Source organism: Carettochelys insculpta, chromosome 3, assembly GCF_033958435.1.
Source record: "Carettochelys insculpta isolate YL-2023 chromosome 3, ASM3395843v1, whole genome shotgun sequence".
In the NCBI taxonomy this organism is placed as follows: domain Eukaryota; kingdom Metazoa; phylum Chordata; order Testudines; family Carettochelyidae; genus Carettochelys; species Carettochelys insculpta.
Genome location: NC_134139.1, coordinates 61,004,663 through 61,025,201, shown reverse-complemented (window position 1 = coordinate 61,025,201; position 20,539 = coordinate 61,004,663). Strand labels below are relative to the sequence as shown.

General features: G+C 40.0%; 1 protein-coding gene across 1 annotated transcript in view; it reads right to left on the bottom strand.

The window, feature by feature from the left end:
* The window catches only part of USH2A (usherin), a 581,084-nt gene that overhangs the window by 534,523 nt on the left and 26,022 nt on the right, over positions 1-20,539 (bottom strand). Inside the window, exon 3 of the mRNA XM_074989966.1 lies at positions 111-246. Coding sequence (XP_074846067.1) covers positions 111-246 — 136 coding nt within the window. The remainder of the gene's footprint in view (positions 1-110; positions 247-20,539) is intronic.

Genomic DNA, 20,539 nt, shown 5'->3' with positions numbered 1-20,539 from the left:
AAATCCCTTTCAGCTAGCCTGCACAGCTTCTTACCAGGGTTTGAGATACACATCAGGCATGTAATACATTGAATGTTCAGCACGCAGTGCTAAAACACTGAAGAACTTACCACTGAAACTTTGCCCAATTCTCAGTGCACCATCAGCAGCAAGGTCTGCAATTGGTCCACCAAGTATTCCTGAATCAAAAGCAGTGTTGTCATCCTCCAACCCGTCTATAAAAACACTAATTTTGGTGTGGTGAACCTACAAAGATATAAATAACCAAATAAAGGCTCATCACAAATAATCATTTTGAACTTTGTGCTAATTGCATCTATTATTGATTAATCATTTTGGACTAAAAGGCATTGTTTTAATTTTCTTGGAGTCTTAAATACCCTGGCCCATTTCCTGTATTTACTAATTGATCTTCCCACTAGTAACGTTAGCATTCCAGGCTCAATAACAGAAATGTCAGATATATACACTAGAAACACCATAATGATAGAATAACAAAGCTACATTTAATTAATATTAAGAAATCTGACTTGAACCAGTATACAATCAAGGAAACAGAAGCAAGGGTTATCACTCCAGTCCTAATTTTACTTTAATGTCTAGGCATTTCCTCATTTTAAGATCGGGGTTTCACACACCAAAGTCCTATTATTTTTCTTTGATGGGGACAACATTTCAAACACCTCTTCTTGGAATTCTGAGGACAACTGTAATTGCAATAATTATTACTACTTTCCAGATTGCATCCAAGAATCTTAAATTATTTAATACATAACTAATTACGTTGCATGCTTGTGATGGAGGAATCATTCATATGTTAAAGATGGGTAAACAGGCTCAGTGAATTGAAATGACTGGCCAATGGTCAAAAAAAGTTAGTGGTACCAGCTGATTATTGATTTTTAAAGACCTTTTGTGATAACCATAAGAAAACCAGTAGGACTTTAAAGACTAACAAAATAATTTATTAGGTGATGAGCTTTCATGAGACAGACCCACTTCGTCAGAGCATAGCCATACCAGAACAGACTCAATATTTAAGGCACAGAGAACCAAAAATAGTAATTAAGGTGGACAGATCAGAAAAATATTATCAAGGTGAGCAAATCAGAGAGTAGAGAGGCAGAAGGTGGAGGGGTCAAGAATTAGATTAAGACACTTATGCAAAAGAGCCCCTGTAATGACCTAAAAAATTCCAACCCCAGTTCAAACCATATGTTGTGTCAAATTTGAATATAAAAGAGAATTCAGCAGCCTCTCTCTTCAAAGTGTTGTGAAAATTCCTCTTCAGTAAAACACAAACTTTCAGGTCACGAACAGAATGGCCCACTCCATTAAAGTGGTGACTGACCAGTTTGTGAATCAGGAGTGTTTTTATGTCTGTTTTATGCCCATTAATTCTTTGTCTAAGAAGCTTGAAGTCTGTCCCATATTCAAAGTATCTGGGCATTGCTATCACATGATGGCATATATGATGTTAATTGAGGAACATGAGAATGTGCCCGTGATTCTGTGAATAACCTGCTTAGGTCCAGTGATGGTATCTGTAGAATAGATATGTGGACAAAGTTGGCAATGGGCTTTGTTGCAAAGAAAAGTTCCAGGACTGGTGTTCCTGTGGTATAAACTGTGGTTGTAGGTGAGAATCCTCATAAGGTTGGGAGGTTGTCTGTAGGAGAGAACAGGCCTGTCACCCAGGGCCTTCTGGAGTGTGGCATCCTGATTAAGGATAGGTTGTAGGTCTTTAATAATGTGTTGCAGAGGTTTGAGTTGGGGGCTGTAGGTAATGACCAGTGGTGTTCTGTTCTTGGCTTTTTTGGGCCTATCTTGGAGTAGCTGGTCTCTGGGTATTCATCTGGACCTGTCAATTTGTTTTTTTATTTCTCCTGGCAGGTAATTCAGGTTTATGAATATTTGGTAAAGATCTTGTAGTTTTCGGTCTCTGTCAGTAGGATCAGAGCAAATGTGATTGTACGTAAGGGCTTGACTGTAAACAATGGGTCTAGTTGTGTGTGCAGGATGTAAGCTAGAAGCATGTAAGTAAGTATAGCGATCAGTGGATTTCCAGTAGAGTGTGGTACCAATCAGGCCATCCTAGATTTGTACTGTAGTGTCCAGGAAACGTATCTCTCGTGTGAAGTAGTTGAGGCATAAATTGATGGTCGGGTGCATATTGTTAAAGTCTCTGTGGAATTCTTCTAGAGTCTCTATATCATGGGTCCAAATAATAAAGATGTCATCAATGTATCGTAAGTAGAGGAGGGGTAATAGGGGACGAGAGCTGAGGAATCGTTGTTCCAGGTCAGTCATAAATATATCAGCATATTGTGGATCCATGTGGGTGCCCATAGCAGTTCCACGGATCTGGAGGTATAAATTGTCCCCAAATCAGAAATAATTGTGGGTAAGAACAAAGTTACAGAGGTCAGACACCAGATTGGGTGTGGTGACATCAGGGATGATATTCCTGATCACTTGTAGAAAACCCTGAACATAAACACCACCATTTTTTTAACCATCTAAAATCTGAAGCAAACAGAAGTTGCATGATAATAAAAATAGGACTAACAAGAATACAGGAGCACACTGTATTCCTAATTGGGCATTCATCCTGGTACACAGTTAAAAAAGTTAACCCTATTAATAAAGGAAACATTGCAAATAATTCCCTTTAATTTATAGAACTGAGAACATAATTTGGAATAAATACTTTACTAGATTAATTTAGACTCCTTTTTCTCTTCATAGAATATCTGTGAGAATATCACAAGTTCCTCAGTTAAATAACTTTTGCCTTTTACTCCAAAAACTAATCACAAACAGTTTGCTGATAGCATACTCTACTTTAAGCATTGAAGCTGTGCAGCTTAACCGCAACTAGTGACACGTCATACAAGTTTGCAACCTTTTCTTTTCTGAGCCACACACAATTTTGCCAAGTTTTCATTCCTAGAAAAGTAAGATTTCTGTCTGATTTAGATTCTGAGCTTAGAATTTAAATCCTCTTTCCACTTTCATACAAAGCAATCGTATATACATGAATAAGTTATACATACGAATAAATATTTTCATGTTTGGATTCCAGTCCTTATTGTAAGGATCTGATCAGACACTGGTCTTCCTTTCTAACGAGTCCCTGTGCCCAGGATCCAGAAAAGCTTTTGGGGAAAGTTAGCCCTCTTGATGAGTCCAAGAGTATAAAATATACCATACCATAAAATATACCAAATGCAGATTTACTGTGTTTCCACCATTGCTATAGTGATTTTACATGAAGCGCATGCATATGACTGAATTCAACAAGAATATGGGCAGTCCCTTGTTCGGATCACTTCCTGAGCTATTTAAAAGTTGTTTGCAATGAATAATCATGGGCACAGGTTTGAAAGGTGGGACCAGACTCGGGGGCAGGGGAGAGACGGAAGAGTAGCATCAGGCAGTATGTTATCATTCCTCGATATTCCGCCAAGCTCTGGGCACAAGTAAGAGCAATCTAGAGGTTATTTTAAATTGGCAACGTATAATATGGATCCCAAAGGATCATTTGCCATCTTAGTGCAGCAAAGCAAACAGCACATTCAAACAGGCCTATGACATTCCCCAGTGTACCTGCCAAGCCCTGGTATGCTCCTCTCACCAGGGTCTGCATGGACTGCTTACTAAAAATGCTCTTTACAGGTTCATTGCCTTATAGCCATATTGCCCTAACTTACTTTATATATATTAAAACGCAACTTGTTGAGGAATGTTCAACCTCACCCTCACAGGTCGCTGCATTGACAAATAAAATGAATAAACTATCACTGAAAAATCTTGTTTACTTATATGAGTGATTTATTCACAGGAACATTCAATCCAGGAATCATCCGATTTTAACTGCATTTCATTTGTGTGATGTTTATTTCAAATGATGGCTTGGAGAGAGTCAGATTTTGAAACATTATGTTGTTGTTGCCAGATTATGGAATGTTATTTCCATTTTGAAGAAACAGGTAATCATGAACTTAAACGGGTGCTTCGTGAATCGTCTCTACTGAGAGAGGATAAGAGAAGCTAGAGTGCTCTAGCCTGCCTTGATATCCACTCTAATCAAATCAAATAGGGCTCGAATAATTGCATGCCTAGGAACAAGGGGTGTATGAAGACAAACAAAAGGCTTATGAGCCACAGTAATTTGGTGCAAAAGGAAGGCGAGACCCTGAAAAATTAATTTGAAAATCAGAGAATGAGCATTCAAAATGCTATTCCACCGACAAAGCCTTTCAAATTCTGACCAAGATAAACAGCCACAGTTATCTGTAAATCTGAGTTTGAGTGATTATCATTGGTGCTTCAGGCACCATGATTCTATTAGTATTTTAAGTAAGAAAATATAAAATGAATAGAAAATTGATTTTATGGAGAAAATTTATTTCTTAAATTACACTTAAAAATAATGAAATGCAGCTTATGTATTTGTTTTTATTTCCAGATGCAGTCAATATTTCTCAAAAATTTAGACACAAGGATTTATTACCCTTCCACTGAGAATAATCTGAATGTTATCATCATAATTATTAGACATCGAGATTTGTTGAAAAAGTTCTCTCTTACGGGTTGCCCCACTCTAAGCACATCATTTTCCTTTTAAGCTAGCTTTCTGTGTTGACACATTGCTGACCCAAATTCAGGAAGATCTTATTTAATTTGAATACAAAGCCTTAAACAGCCCACATCCTGTATGTCAGAGTATGCAAGTGTATGTGAGTGCTCCGGTTGAATTGCAAGGGAGGGGGGATTTGCATCACATTTTTTACAGCCTTTTACTGTCATTTGGTGTTTGACTGTTATCATTATAAAAGATACAGGCTTTTCTACTTTGTTATTTGTAGCATTATCTCATGTTTTACAACATCTTTGCACAACATGCAGGCACATGAAATATAACTAGTGAAAAGTTCTCAGTGGTATTAATGCATAAAAAAGAATGTGGTTCCATCTCTACTGTCTTTACCCAGCCAAAAGCTGATGAACAGCCAATTTTCCTTTATCACATTAGCACAGCCATGAGGGAAACACATTTGTTCTAGTCAGCTACACTAAAGATACTATTACCAATCTAACATATACATGTTTTATATCAGCAGTATTCTCAGAGTATGAGAGCGCCAACAATATATTAACACTAGCATGACAGTTTATTTAAGAAAAGAAAATTGTCTCGGTAGAGGGACAGAACTTAGAAATGTATGGCTAAAGCTCAGTGTCACTGGTCTAATAAAGGTAATAATTCTTAAGCTTTCTTTATAGCAGGTAACACTCCGGTGACAGCTCTGTCATATCATTCAAATAAAAATGTTGTCTTTCTACAAGTTTAAGTGCACCTTTATTTTGAGTCAGATATGAAGATGTTTTTGATTTTCTGTTTTCACTGTAATACTGTCTTTACTTGAGGGTCAGTGGGCCAGTTCTCAACTCCATCAGCTCATTACCTATTTGCTATTTTAATTCTTCCAGGACCCAATTCTGCCACATTTATTCTACATTGAGTAGTACCTGACTCCATAGGAATTGCCGTAAGAAACCAGTGGGACAATTGGTAGAATCTATCATTAAATGATTAGTAAATAGTAATCCATATGGTAAAAATAGGCGATTAACACAAATCTCTCTTCAGCTTTCCCACTCCTGCAACCTCTTATTTTAAATAGGATTTAGAATAGTTGGTTTTAATATAGAACATTCCCAAAGCAGCCCTAATCACTTTAGAGTGCTGAACTGGACATCAGTAGTTCAGTGAGTGTGTACAGCTAAAGCAGCAGTCATTATGCATTTGGCAGTAGCTCAGTGTGATGATCCCTCTGCTGGTTATTAAAGGGGGTATGAATATCTAACAGGAGGAAATTGTAGGAGGGAAACTATGTGTGGGTTAAAAAATTCCTGGAGGTTCTCCAGTGCAGGAAGAGGAGAACCTCCAAGTTTGGCAACAGTGACAATTAAACTAAAGAAGAAGAAAGGTTGGCACTGAATTATTCAATGTGATTATTTAAAGGATCTTGCATTAAATCACACACTCTCAAACTATTTTTTGTTGTCAGATATCCAGGATAACAGGATTATTCCCCTATTCTTCTATCAATACAGTTCTATGCAATCTTTAATTTCACCAAACAGAGCTACAAAAGAAGGAGAGATGAGTCAAAGCATTGGCCTTATGGTTTAACAGAGCACAGCACCAGAGGCCTGGACTGCCAGAATTTTAATCCCATCTTTGACATCATCCCCATCTTTCAAATTTTCACAAAAGCAAAGCACAGCTGGCGTGTATGTAGTAGTTACTTATTGAGTCAGATTCACCTGGAAACTGTGCTGGCTTCTGTTGATGCAGAGCCAGATACAAAGACCAAAATAATAAAATAAAATGGGTTTGGAAAATCCATTTAATTGGAAGTTGTGGTGCTACAAAGGGCCCCAAAACTCTCCTTTAGTGGAGGATCTTGTCATCCAGTGCAGCCTCAGCAATGGGCAGTCCAGTGAGATAATGGACAAGCATCCATCTGGTGGGGTGTTCATTGAGCCTTAGCTATGATTAGAACTGACCTTTAGAGCCAGAAACAACAAGAAAACAAAGAGTATAGTCATCTGGCTTCCCTGGGGTCTCCCATGGGAGCAGTGGGTCAGGCTGATTTGAAGAAGAGCAGTTTGCACTTTCCTGTGCATGAAAGTAATCCATCCCAACATTCATAAAATGAGGTATAAAATAAAAGGCATCATAAATGCTAATATCTCATGTGAGAGTCTGACCCTATTGAAGACCCATTCACATAGCCCAAAAAACCTGAACTCAGAAATAGTTTGACCACGTAGAGGAGCTTGTTGGCCTGACCATACAAACCTGCAGCTATTTCACTCTGGCTTTTACGGGCAATAGCCAGGCCCATATTGCATTATAATATGACTATTATATAGGATAGCTCACAAGAGCAACAATAGTTCTTTCCCTTAAGTGGATGGAACCTAACAATATATCTGCCTAGTACTGAACTGGAATGTCAGCTTCAGGTACAATGATACTAAAAGTACTTTGTATTTCTATATCACTTTCATAGCTCAAAGTACTCAGCAAGAGAAATAATTATGACCCTGTTCTAACAATGAGAAAACCAAGTTGTAGAAAATCTAAGTAGCGTTCCCAGGTTCTCATTGTGAGTCTCTTTCAGAACTCATTAGACAATCCTCGTACCTTGAGTCCATTCTAGACCACCTTGCTGGCCTTCCATGCATAAACCCAAGTCCTTATGAACAGGGAACCAAAGCTGGAAATTTTTGGCACAAAAGTAACAATGCTGATTGAACTTTAAAAATATTACCGTACTGTAGACACGCAATATGTAGCACAAAATGTTTTTATGTATGCATGCAGTTCCCTGTCATTGTTATTTATACAAAACAAAATGACTGAATTAGTTTTACAAGAGGCAGGGAATTGTATTTTTGGCCTCCTCTAAAAAGAAAATTTTATCGCCAACTAAATCTGTTTAGAAACTGGATCAGGTAAATTAGTGTCTGTGTCTCGTGAGGCCACTCTTAACTTGGTTTAGTTAAATCAGTAAAATTTTCATTTGTCAGCTAAGCCACAGAATAGAAATAAATCTCTACCTTTACACTCCACACTGAACCCCAGAGATGATCATTCCACACCAAAAAGGTATACTGGAATCAGAAAAAGTTTAAAAAAAAAATTGAGTAACAAATCTATTATAGTTTAGAACAGCTTCCATATGAGAAGAGATAAGATTGTCTCTTTTTCAAGCTGCAAAGTCCCAACTGAGGGTGTGTGTGGTTACTATATAGGTCTATAAAATCATGACTGGTGTTGGGAAAGTAAGGAAGTGTTATTTACTCCTTCTCTTAACACAAGAAATAGAGTTTGCCAAATGAAATTATTAGACAGCAAATTTAAAAAAAAGGATTTCTTCACAAAACACAGAACCTGTAAAACTCTGTGCCAGAGGATGTTATGAAAGCCAAATCTGTAACAGTGCTCCAAATACAACAAGACAAATTGATCGAGGATAGGTCCCTAAATAGCTATTGCCAGGATGGGCGGAGGTGGTGTCCCTAGCCTTTGTTTGCCAGAAGGCTGGGAATGGATCATTTGCCCTGTGTCTTTCGAAAGGGGCATGTTAACGAGCGGGTTTGAAAGATGCTAATGAGGTGCTGCAATGAAATTTCAGCACCTCATTAGCATAATGGCAGCTGCGGCGATTTGAAAGTGCAGCTTTTCGAATCGCGTGCTGCCCGTGGAGATGGGACCTTCTGAAAGGACCCCCCCCTCCCAGTTTTCAAATCCCTTCTTCTGATCATCATCAGCTTGTTGATTACCTGTTTTGTTCACTTTTGCTGGGACACTGGCATTGACCACTGTCAGAAGACAGGATAGCAGGGTAGATGGACCTTTAGTCTGGCCCAGTATAGCCATTTTTAAGTTATTTCTGATATATTAAAGGAAACATTCCTTTTACTTGTTAAAAATACATTCCTTTTAATCTCTCTCTCCACAGCTCCTAGTTTCCATGGGACAGAGTTTTAACTCTGTTTCACTTCATAGTTGATTGCTCTAGCTACCAGACCATGGTGTCTGCTAAGATGGATGGGAAAACTAGACAGACATCTCTTCTGTCATATAGATCAGGAGACACAGCAGTCACAATAAGCAGAACCACTTATAAACAGAAGGAAAAAGAAAGCTTCCACCAGCCAGTCAAGCTAAATGATACCAGGTCTGTCCTACCAAGGCTAATCAGTCAATTTACCAACAGCTGCAGGTTCAACTGTAGTCCCAACTCAGGATCAGCTATGCCTAGCCAAGAAAGTTTCAGGTGTCAGGGAAAATAACATCTTTAGAACATGTAAAGAGGTTGTAGCGGACACACCCATGCGCTAGGGAAAGCCACTGTCTCCAACTAATAAACCATGATATATGCTTGGAACCCTATGGTACTGCAACAGGCTTACTGGTGTAAGCAAAAAAAAAATTACAAACACATCTGTTACCTGGCTGCAAAGCAGTGAATGGAGCCATTAACAACACTGTGTTCATAAAATATAAAAATGAAAAATCATTTTGTGTGTTAGAAAAGAAAAGAAAGCTGTTTCCCCCCAATTCAGACATAAATTGGGAGCATGTTGAGATAGTCTCCCAATTAATTTAGTTCACCTGCTAAATAGTTCTCAATTACATATTAAAATTCCTGCTGACTAACAATATTGTTAACAAAAAGACTGTGTACTTGTATATGTTCCAAGAACTTCAAGCACTTTACAAACATTTCTTAACTGAGCACACAACACACCTGTAGGGTAGAAAAATATGGCTATCCTTTGATGCATATGGTGGTTCATGGTCAAATTATCATCTCAATTATGCTGATAAAGTCTTGAAGTCCATTGGAATCAGTGAACTAACTCTGGATTTAAACTGGTGGAAGTGAAAGCAGAATGTGTCTGATGGTGATTTGTTCAAGGTCACACAGATAATAAGGGGCAGCCATGGCTCATAAATACCAACTTTAAACCACTAAACAATATGACCTTATCAGGTAATTTTGTACTTTTTCCTAGTAAGTATTTCTAGTACAGGGCCTTTTTCTCTCAACCCCCTTGAGATGCATTGTGAACATTGTACACAACAGGAGCTCTCTTAAAAAGCTCACTATACAGGAATGGAGAGCATATCAGACATTTTTTCCAAAGTGATAAAACAGATTAAGGCTATGTCAAAAATGACAGGCCCATGGCTTCCTTGAATATTTTAATAGCAACAACAAATCAGTTGTGGTCACTGATGACAACAGATGAAAGAAGAGAAAATGGAGGAAAAAATTAGTGATGTTGCTCCAACAGTCTAAACTCAGGTATAATTTTTTTCACCTTCAGCATGTCTAACTATGTTACTTTTGTCTCATCTAGGAAGACAGATAGCATATTTTACTATGAGAGGTCAATAACATCTTCTGATACACAGGTTCACCTCATCCCTGCTACTGGAAAAACAGCTACTGAGCACAGGGATAATAGTTAACAATAAAATATACAGTAATGGAAATTTACACATCAAAAATGAGAGACATTGGTTATGTTCTTCAATGTTTTCTTGCACAACTGCAAGAGGGCATTTCTTTAGAATGTTCAGATATTTAGTATTTTCATCTTTTTATAAAATTGTGGGTGAATTCTGTACTCCTGAAATTGACAAATGGCATTGGAGTGAATGGGCAAAGCATGGCAATGAGCCACTCAGATCCATCAATTCCTTTCAATCCCAGTCTTCAAATCCCATGCTGATTTTGTAGTCTCATGAGTAGAAACTGCTGGTTAATTTGAATTACGCCAGGTTACCTGGCAGTTTTATGATCTTATAGAGTAGAATGAGACCAGGCAACTCATTTTCACTTGTGAGCCGGGCTACATTAACCCAAGCACAGCCCAATGACCTTAACAATCTTGTGTTCCTCTTTGCATATTAACTTCTGAGTCCCAACATGCCGTGGAAATTAATGAATCAGGAGCAACTGAGATCATTTTGTCACACCTCAACCCTTTCTTTTCACTGAGTCTGCTCTCCTTCATTTACCTGTGTTGGTAACACTACTCTTTCCTCATTCTAAGGCTTTCCCCCCACTCCTTAGTCTACCTCCTTCGTTTGCTTCTCTGTTGAGGACCAGTCACACATACTTATTTTGTGTTGCTCTATTAATTTGTATTTCTTCCCTTTAGGTGCCTTTTTCCTTTTAAGCAGGCTGCTCCTTTCCTTTTCCCTAGAAACACAGTGCTGTAAGCTTGGAGCACAGTCCAGCACCCATTAGGGCTAATATCACTTCTCACAACACCTAAGCAGTCAGTGAGGGAAGGAAAGATATATCCTAGTACTTCCACAGCCCTCTCAGCAAACTAAACAGAATATAAACATCCAACCTACCCTGATTCTCTTTTTCCTAACCCATTCAGCAGCTATACAATCGTTACTCTACCAGCTCTACAGTTGCAGTAACCTCCACAGATTCAGTTCTGGGGTCCCAGACCTCCAGTGTTCATTTGGATGGGCTACCCACTTCTGAACAGCTCCATACCACCTCCTCCATCCCGCACGATCCTTCTGATCAGATCAAATCACTCCCAGAACTGACTGGCCCACTGCACAACCTGCTTATACAGCCACAGGAATGCTTTCCACCCCTTACAATAGCATAATAATGGATTATATACTTAGTAACTTCCTAACTCTAGCTGAGGGGAATAGTCAGGAACAAGTACAATACATTGGGGATGCAATTACAGAAGGGTTTTTTAAAATACACCAAAAATCTCTCTGTGCTCTCTTTCTAAAGCAAAACATACAACCCCACAGACGAAAGAATATGCTTTTTAGTCTATTGCTCTTTGCATTTCAATTTTTGATTTGGAATGAAAATTGAGACAACACAGAGGGAACTTGCCAGATCTAACACTTGGCAAGCGATAATTAATTTATGTAGCAAACATATGAGAACAAGACACACGTCACTTTGAACATAAAAGAACCTCTCTACAGATGTCACGAGGAATTTGTCTGGGGTCTTGTTCTGAAACAGACAAAAAAGATGCAAATGCCATGTTAACAGAGGGGAAAATCAAAGAATGACGTCCAGGAGGACAAGCCAGCTCAGATAATTTATCTACATAATAAGTGACAGACCAATGGCAACTTCTGAGCTAGTACCACAACTTGCTGATGTGTCTGCCAATGAATCTGATGCTGTTTCAGTTGGAAATCCTTTTCAGAGTTTCAAATGCATGTGTCTTCATAGACATTCATTGAGAAAAGAGAATAAAAATGACACCTCAGGTAGCCATGACAGGTTCTTTGAACATTTCATATTGTTCCTGGAACGTATGCATAATATTATATTTTAAAAATGAAAATGCAAGAAATGCACATAAATCAGTGGTTGCCAAAATGAACACAAAGGTTGTTGGCTTTCAAAAACAGACTTCAATGGTCCCTGATTTCCATATTGTAACCTTACATTTTATCATTCACATTGTAAATGTACTCACTAGTTCGAGCAAGTCATAACACTAGATATATGTACCAGGGCCACCAAGACTGAGTGAGAGGGAAAAAAAAAAAGGAGAAAGGAAAAAATTAAGACAAAAAAGCCCATGTAACATAATGTCTGTAACATGAAGCTTTCAAATCTTCTGGGCTCTCAGGCCAAACAGAACAAAACTGGGACTGAGTTCAGTTATGACAGAAGCCACTTTGCTGCTGACTTCAACAAGAACAAGGTCAGGATTTTGTAAAAATTAGGAGACGGGAGAAACTGGAGTTTTCTATTTTCAGCTCTAGATCTTTCATGAGTTTTTACTCTAAATAGTTAAATGAAATCAAGCCCAAATTGTCATCCACTATCTGAGCCTAGTCCCAATTACAACTTAAACCTGTCTTCTTGTTAGAACTTCCCGCTACTCTAAATTTAAGAAGAAAAACCTTAAAGGAGAAAAGTTTATATCCCAGTGTTTTGCATAGAAAGGTAAGTGGTAGCTTGCAGTGTTTGTTAAAAATGTTAAATTTTACTGAAACCTTAAAAAATTTAAGCCATTAAAATACTTTAAATAAAGTTATAAACAGCTATATATTTATGTCATGGGGAGGCTTAATGTCACTACAGAAGCAGGGATTCACTTTAAGTGGACGTTAAAGCTGACCAAAGGAACTGTTCTGAAGTAATTCAGCTATTTTATTCTAGTTCCACATACATTAAATGCAGTTGTGGGCTCGTCATAAACAAGTTCAGCTATACCTAAGCTCCATGACTGAACCTACATTTTAACCCAGGGTATTTCAGGAAAGTTAGGAGAAAACGTGGTAAGTTATTTTTATTAAATAAGGAATTATGCATACCTATATATTCTTGCTTATGTGAAACACGTATGTAGCTATACCATGCACATATGCACACATATATACATCACTGAATATTTTTAGATATACAGTCCAATGTCCATGATCTCAGAATGTCAGCCTACACCACGTTTGTCTGCAGAACAGCTGTGCCCTGAGGAACTAAACCCTCAAACTCACTTTTTACTTTTAAGTTTTCCTTCTTTTCATTCTCTTACTCACCTCATTATGTTTATACTTGGGTATATTTACACTTGCAGCTGGTTACGCTAGCCATGGTGATGACAAACAAACCTGACCCCCCTCCATCCCAAGTATATCCTTGGAACAGTTAGCCATTGCCACTGCTCTCTATGGCCCAAGTTGCCTCAGCTACACTAATATTTTTAGCATGCTAGCTTAATGAGACCTAGCATGAGTACATCTACAAGAGCCAGGAATCACATCCATCGCTCCAAGGATACATGCAGCATTTGTGATTTGCAAGGAGTCTCTAACAAAATTATCGTGATCAGATGGCTTCAGGAATTAAAATTCCTTATATGGGAAAATGCACTTTTTTAAATATTGAAATTAAATCATTACAATATTTGGTCCAGAGATAATGAATGAACTGACTAGAACTTAGCTGTGAATATATTTAAATGTAGACATACACATTCAGTATTAGGTAGGTAAAAATAGGATATGAAATAAACATTAGGCATCAACTCTAAGCTCACTGTCAAGAGTAAACCAAGGCTTCTAACCACAGAGTTCAGCTGAAGGTAACTATCTGTCAAATGTAATCTTTGCAGTTGAATATGCTTAAGCTGGTGTTATGAATCAACCAAAATTGCTTTGGTCTTATTGATATTCAGTAGCAAGAAGTTGCAGCTCATCCAGTCCAACAGACAGTCTGACAACACCAGGAGTACCTCAGTGACAGAAAGCTTTAAATATAGGTGCAACTATCATCACAATACACATGGAACTAAACTATATGATCCCTCATACAATCTGCAAAAATTGGTCAGTCAGTCATCAGCTGGCCTTAGATGCCATATGACTGTGTGATTGCCTTCCGCCTTTGCCAATTTCTGCAGTTAACAATCATTACAACTTAATAAAGGGATGCAGATTTGACTGACAGCAAAAGACACTTGATCCATCATCACTCTCTCCTTTACGTTTTTCTCTCAATTCACTTCCCTTCTTTCTTACTATATAGCCTTCATTTTCCCTTCCTATAAAACAAAAGGCACATCCAAACTCATGTAAACTACCTGCTTTGGTTTGGATGAGCAGTCAAGAGACAGATCAGATCCTCAGCTGGTGTAAATAGGAATATTTCCATTGAGCTCAAGTTGGAGGTAAAATGATTTATACCTGCTCAGGCTCTGGCCCTACATATGCCAAATGCACTTTTTTCCTAACAGCTGTCTTTCCATCTGAGGACAAAATGCCTAGTAAGGTGTGTATGGAAGGGCAATATTGAAGGGGAAAGAGTCTTTCATATCAGGTCCTATGTGGGAGCTGATCCGGGTCTTTACTTGTCAGGAAAAAATGACCCACCAACTGCTATTCTTCAATGTTTGCTGGATCCTTTGCATAGAAGCAAATCCTTCCACCCCAATGCCAGCTCTTTCAATCCATGACAGTGGTATTTTTTCAAAATTTTGCTTAACTACACATGTAACAGGAAACGTTACACCCATCTAGCTACCTTGAGGTGCTCCTACAATCTTCCCCTCCTCACGCAGGGCACTGAGTCACCTCTAAGACTTGGCCATGTAAAAAGGCTTTGGTGGTGGACGGAGGGGTACCACAAATGCACAGGCCCCACAGCCATGTGGATGAGGACCAGACACTAAAATGTTTTGGGAGAAGCAGAGATGTGCCCTCATTGTCCCTTCCCTTAATGGTAGTGCCTATGTGCTAAGTAACTTCAGGACTACAAAAGCACTGAAAAATTGTCAGAGGGTTCAGGAACAAACCACATCAGGGGACCAGAGTGACAGAACTGTCAGAAAACAGGAGAACTACGAAAGATAAAGGGACAGGTGCAGGACTGATAAAGAACAGCAAAGCGGAAGGGAGAAGCGCAGGGTCGGGAGGGGCAAGTTGCCTCTTTGCCTTCCCTTCTTTTGCCTCAGGCCCATATTGGCCTTTCCCTTTTTTGGGTTAACTGGGATGAATTTTAATTTCAGCCTCTCTCTGTGTTTTGTACACTGTAGACTTTCCATTTGTATGGAGTGGATTTCCCATTCATCACAGGATTTCAGGCAAAAATCCCAGGAGCATTTTGCATTCCTTCAAAGATAGCTTTGCTTTTTCTTTTTTTTTTTCTTTTTTTTTTTTTTTTAAAAAAAAAGCAACAATAAATTTGGGGCTGCTTCCAAGTTCATACCTCCAAGAGCATTTTAAATCTGGTAAGCTTGTGACCAGTTGATCCTGCCTGTTCTTTGTCTCCATACACACATTTATATTATATTCTGAATATTACTCTGGGAGAGAATAGCCTAAGAAACTGCGCAAAGGCAGCAATCTTGCACTTTCACTATGCTCTCCTTTGTAGCTTTAACTCAGAAAGCATCCCAACTGATATCTTAGAGCAGGGGGCTGGACTCAATGGCTTTTTTTAGGTCTCTTCCAGCTCTATTGTTCTATGAGTCTATGATCTAGTATCCTCACCCAAGATCCACGCCCCCCTTTCCTCAAATGATCAAAACCCTGCTCTTTTTAGGGGCCTATTATATGCTGGGGGGAGGCATGGATGGGTGGAGAGGGGGAACACTTCCTGGTCTATTTTTTCTGGTCATCTGGAAGTCAATTGCAACTACCTTGTGTTGTCCTTAACTTCTATACTTATTGTCTCTGTTAGGTCAGCCAAAATAATTTATAATTTTTTTCCTCTGAAGATCCAGTGTCATCTCTCATCACTATTACTACCTCTTTTTCCAGCTTCATATTAGCTTTTCCCTCACTAAAACTCTGTATCTTGGTATTTTAAATCCCCCTGCATTTTCCTGGTTGTCTCTCTTATTCCAATAATATCTTCCTTATCCTTGAAAACATGTCACTCCAATTCAGCAGTCTTATTACATATGCTCCTAGCGTTTGTATGAAAGATAGTTAGCTTTTCTCTTTGCCCTCCTTTACTTTTCTTTCTCACTATCTCCTACACTGTTAATCCCTTCTTAACGGGAAATGGTTTTCCTTCAATCCAAGTCCCTCATTTTGTGCATAGTGGCACTAGTTCAGCTTGAATCCCCCAAAGAACCATGTAAATTAAAAGAAAAGAAGGGGCCAATGATGGAACCCTGGTATGCTCCTGAAGCAATTAACTTGGTGTTCAAGAACAAGCCGTGTTGTAATACCTATTTAACCTCAAACAGTGAGACGAGAAGAGAAGCAAAAGGTGGTATGGCCTGGAAGAGATTTCAGGGACTACAGACAACCTCATGGTCATCTTTATGAATATCTCCCACAAAATGCTGTCATGTCAAATAGCAGTTTTTAGAGGAATGATCCAAAAGAACAATCCACTGGGCCACTATTTGGACAAGGGCAATTTTAGTGCCATGAAAACATCTAAAATCTGAGTGAAATAGTTTACATATCTGACTACCTGACTAACTAGCCAGGCCAGATTCGGAAGAGGTTAAACAGTTCTCTATTTTGAACGAAGAATTTGTATTTCGTGAAAAAATAGATATTGTTTAAAATTGTGAAAAGAGCATCTTTTGAATCAGAGATTCATTGACTTCTAGGAAAGAATTACAAATAAGGGTCTGAAAACACCATCTAACTCTTTACTGACATGTAGCTCTGGCTATTCATATGAAATAAGATTAAAATTGTTAATTGTAGTTCAGTGGCATTCCACCCCAAAATAGCATTGTGGCAATGAAAATATTCTTTATTACCTGGGTTGGTCATGCCCTACTATGCTATTAAACAAGCCTCAGGAGAGAACAAACCATACATTCTTGGGAAAGGTAGGAGGATTTTAGCTCAAAATTGTAAACATTCTGGAATACTTTAGAGAAAAGCCTATTCATTAATTATTTAAACTACTATTTTATCAGTCTTTGTTTCCATATACAGCTATACCAAAGCAAGTAACTTGTGTTCCCAATAAATTCCAAGGAATAAAATCTAAGAAGCTCTTAGTAATCGGATCTGAAAATAAACGGGAACAATTGCTTTCTTGCCACATAATAACTCTATGTTTCCCAAGTCACAGAACAAATCAGATCCAAGCACCAGTGATCACTATAGTAACATGAAAAGAGATAAGTGTTAAGGATTCAACAAGCTGCCTTTTAAAAGCTAAAACAGCTACATAAAATAGGCATGCCAAAATTAATTGAAATAAAAAGCTCTGGATGTGCATTTGAGATAATCTCATAACATTGTGTTTTTTCTTTTTTCATCTGTTTAAAATACAATGCTGCCACTGATTCTGATTTTTCCCTGAACTATTTGTAATCATGTAAATGAGTAATGAGATGTAGATGTCAAATGAAATGTTGGTTTTAAATAAAGTCTCTGTACAAGTCAAAAAATAAGTAACTACTTGAATAGATGAAGGAAGTGAACCGCTATTAAAACAAAATGATTAATACCTATTACATGATTGATTATTCTTCTAGTCACCTGATCAGCATATATTCAGTATATGAGCTATTTTGTGCCATTTAGGCTCTGACCAGTGCTGAACATGCTGCAGCACTTCACTGACCTGGGGAACTCTGGACAGGATTACAAAACAGAAGGCATAGTTTCCCTCAGCACCTCCATCTGAAAGGGGAACATGCAAACAGCCATCTGGTGCTTCTGGCCAGCTTCATGGATACGGGAAGATGGAAAGGAGAACAGGGACCTGCCTTGTCAGTTCTCCCTGCATTTGGGGAGGAGGGGAAGGCAGGCGATTTTTATGTGGCATGCATAACTGTCTTGCCCTTGAGCGTCCTTCCAACCACAGAACAATAAAAAGCCCTGTGGCACCTTATAGACTAACATATTTTGGAGCATAAGCTTTCGTGGGCAAACACGCACTTCATCGGATGCATGAGTGGTGGGTGAGGGGCTCAAAAGAGTATTTAAAGAGTGAGGTCCCAGTAAAAGGGAGGGCCAGAGCCGACAAGGTCTATTCAGTCAGGGTGGAAAAGGCCCATTATCAGTAGGATACATCAAGAGAGGAGAAAAAACAAGTCAGATCAGTTGGGGGGATGTAGCCCATTGTTAGATTCTAATGTGGAGGTGTGAACTTCCAGTGCAAAGAAACTGCTTCTGTAAGGGGCCAGCCACTCCCAATCTCTGTTTAATTCCTGGTTGATGGAGTCTAATATGCAAATGAATTCCAGCTCAGAGATTCCTCTTTCCATTTTATTTTTGTTGTTGTAGGACTGTTACTTTTAAATCTGGTACCGGATGTCCAGGGAGATTAAAATGTTCTCCTATAGGTTTGTGTATGTTGCCATTCCTGATGTCTGATTTATGTCCATTTATTCTTTTAGGTAGAGACTGTCCAGTCTGGCCAATATAAATTACAGTAGGGGTGTTGCTGGCCCATGATGGCATATGTTACATTAGTAGACGTGGAGATAAAGATGCTCCTGACGGTATGGTTGATGTTAGGTCCTGTGATGATATCACTGGTGTAGATATGTGAACAAAGTTGGCAACATGGTTTGTTGCAGGGATTGGTTCCAGGTTTAGAGTTACTGCGATGTGGTCTATAGTTGCTGGAGAGAATTTGTTTAAGGTTGGCAGGCTGTCTGTAGGCGAGGACAGGCCTGCCTCCCAAGGTCTGGGAGAGTGAAGTATCATTGTCCAGGATGAGTTGCAGATCCCTGATGATACGTTGAAGAGGTCTTAGGTAGTGGCTGTATGTGATGGCCAGTGGTGTTCTCTTGTTTTCCTTGAGAGGCCTGTCTTGTGGCAGGTGGCTTCTGGATACCTATCTGGCTCTGTTAATCTGTTTCTTCACTTCCTTAGGTGGCTATTGTAGTTTGAGGAAAGCTTGGTAAAGGTCTTGTAGATGTTTGTCTCCGTCTCACAGATCGGACCAAATATGGTTGTACCTCAGTGACTGGCTGTATACAATGGATCATGTAGTATGCCCTGGATGGAAGCTGGAGGCATGTGAATAAGCATAGCAGTCCATGGATTTTCGGTATAGGGTGGTAGTTACGTGACCATCGCTTATCTGCACAGTCGTGTCCAGGAAGTGGATCTACTGTGTGGACTGGTCCAGGCTAAGGTTGATGGTGGGGTGAAAACTGTTGAAATCACAGTGCAGCTCTTCAAGAGCCTCCTTCCCATGGGCCCAGATGATGGCTGACCTGGAACAATGCTTCCTCGGTGCAGATAAGCGATGGTCACATAAATACCACTCTATACCGAAAACCCACAGACTGCTATGCTTATCTACATACCTCCAGCTTCTGTCCAGAGCACACTACACAATCCCCCGACTGATCTGACTTGTTTTTTCTACTCTCTTGATATATACTACTGATAATAAGCCATTTCCACCTTGCGGCTGCATCTACACTAGCCGGCTACTTCGAAGTAGCAGTCACAAGGTCAAAATAGCGTGCATTGCATCTACATGCACCTTGCGCTACGATGTTGAAATCAACATTGTGCAGTGAGACATCGAAATCGCTGTTCCAATCCGAAGATGGGAATAGCACCCTACGTCAATGTTAAACATCAAAGTAGGGTGTGTGTAGACAATCCACGTCCCGCTACTTTGAAATAGTGGGGTCCTCCATGGCAGCAATCAGCTGAGAGGTTGAGACATGCTGTCCGGCCCCTGCGGGGCTCTACGATCACCGTGCACAGCAGCCCTTAAAGCACCATGCACCCAGATTTCCTGTAGCAGGAAGCTGAGTGCATGCAGGCAGCAGCACACACACATGCTAGTCCTGCACGCCATCCATGAAGCCCTATCCATTCACACAGTGCCATGGCATCCAGCCAACCCTCTGAGCTCCCCCAGGGCTTCCCAGCAGACAAACAGTGAGCCAAAAAGCAGCAGGCCCCCTCCTGGTCGGAGCCCAAGCTCTGGGACCTGCTGGGGCTCTGGGTTGAAGAGGAGGTGCTCCATGTGATGGGGAGCAAGCAGCAGAATGCAGAAGCATTCACCTGACTGGCCAAAGGCCTGACCGCCCGGGGTCACCCTGCCTGCACTCTGGATCATGGCCGCAGCAAGGTGAAGGAGTTGTGGCAGGGTTACACCCAGGCCCGGGATGCCACCAGCTAGTCTAGGGCCACACCAGTTGTTTGCCCCTATTACAGAGAGCTCAGGGCCATACTGGGCCCCCAGGACATCTCCTCCTCCCAGGCCACACCGGACACCACAGCTGAGGAGTCCCAGGAAGCCTCAGAGCTGGAGACTGGCTCAGAGGCCAGCCCCACACCCTAGGGCCCACCCAAGGAGCCAGCCCTCGGAACAGTGGAGGAAGGGGACTCCTCATAGACCTCCCCTCCCGGAGCACCAGCATACACCCCAGAGCGGTAGTGCCAAGGTGGGGACAGGGGCACAGGCCATGGGCCAGGGCACAGTACTAACAGCTTTCCTCTCCCTCTCTCTCCCTTTCCACAGCCGCACCAGCCGAG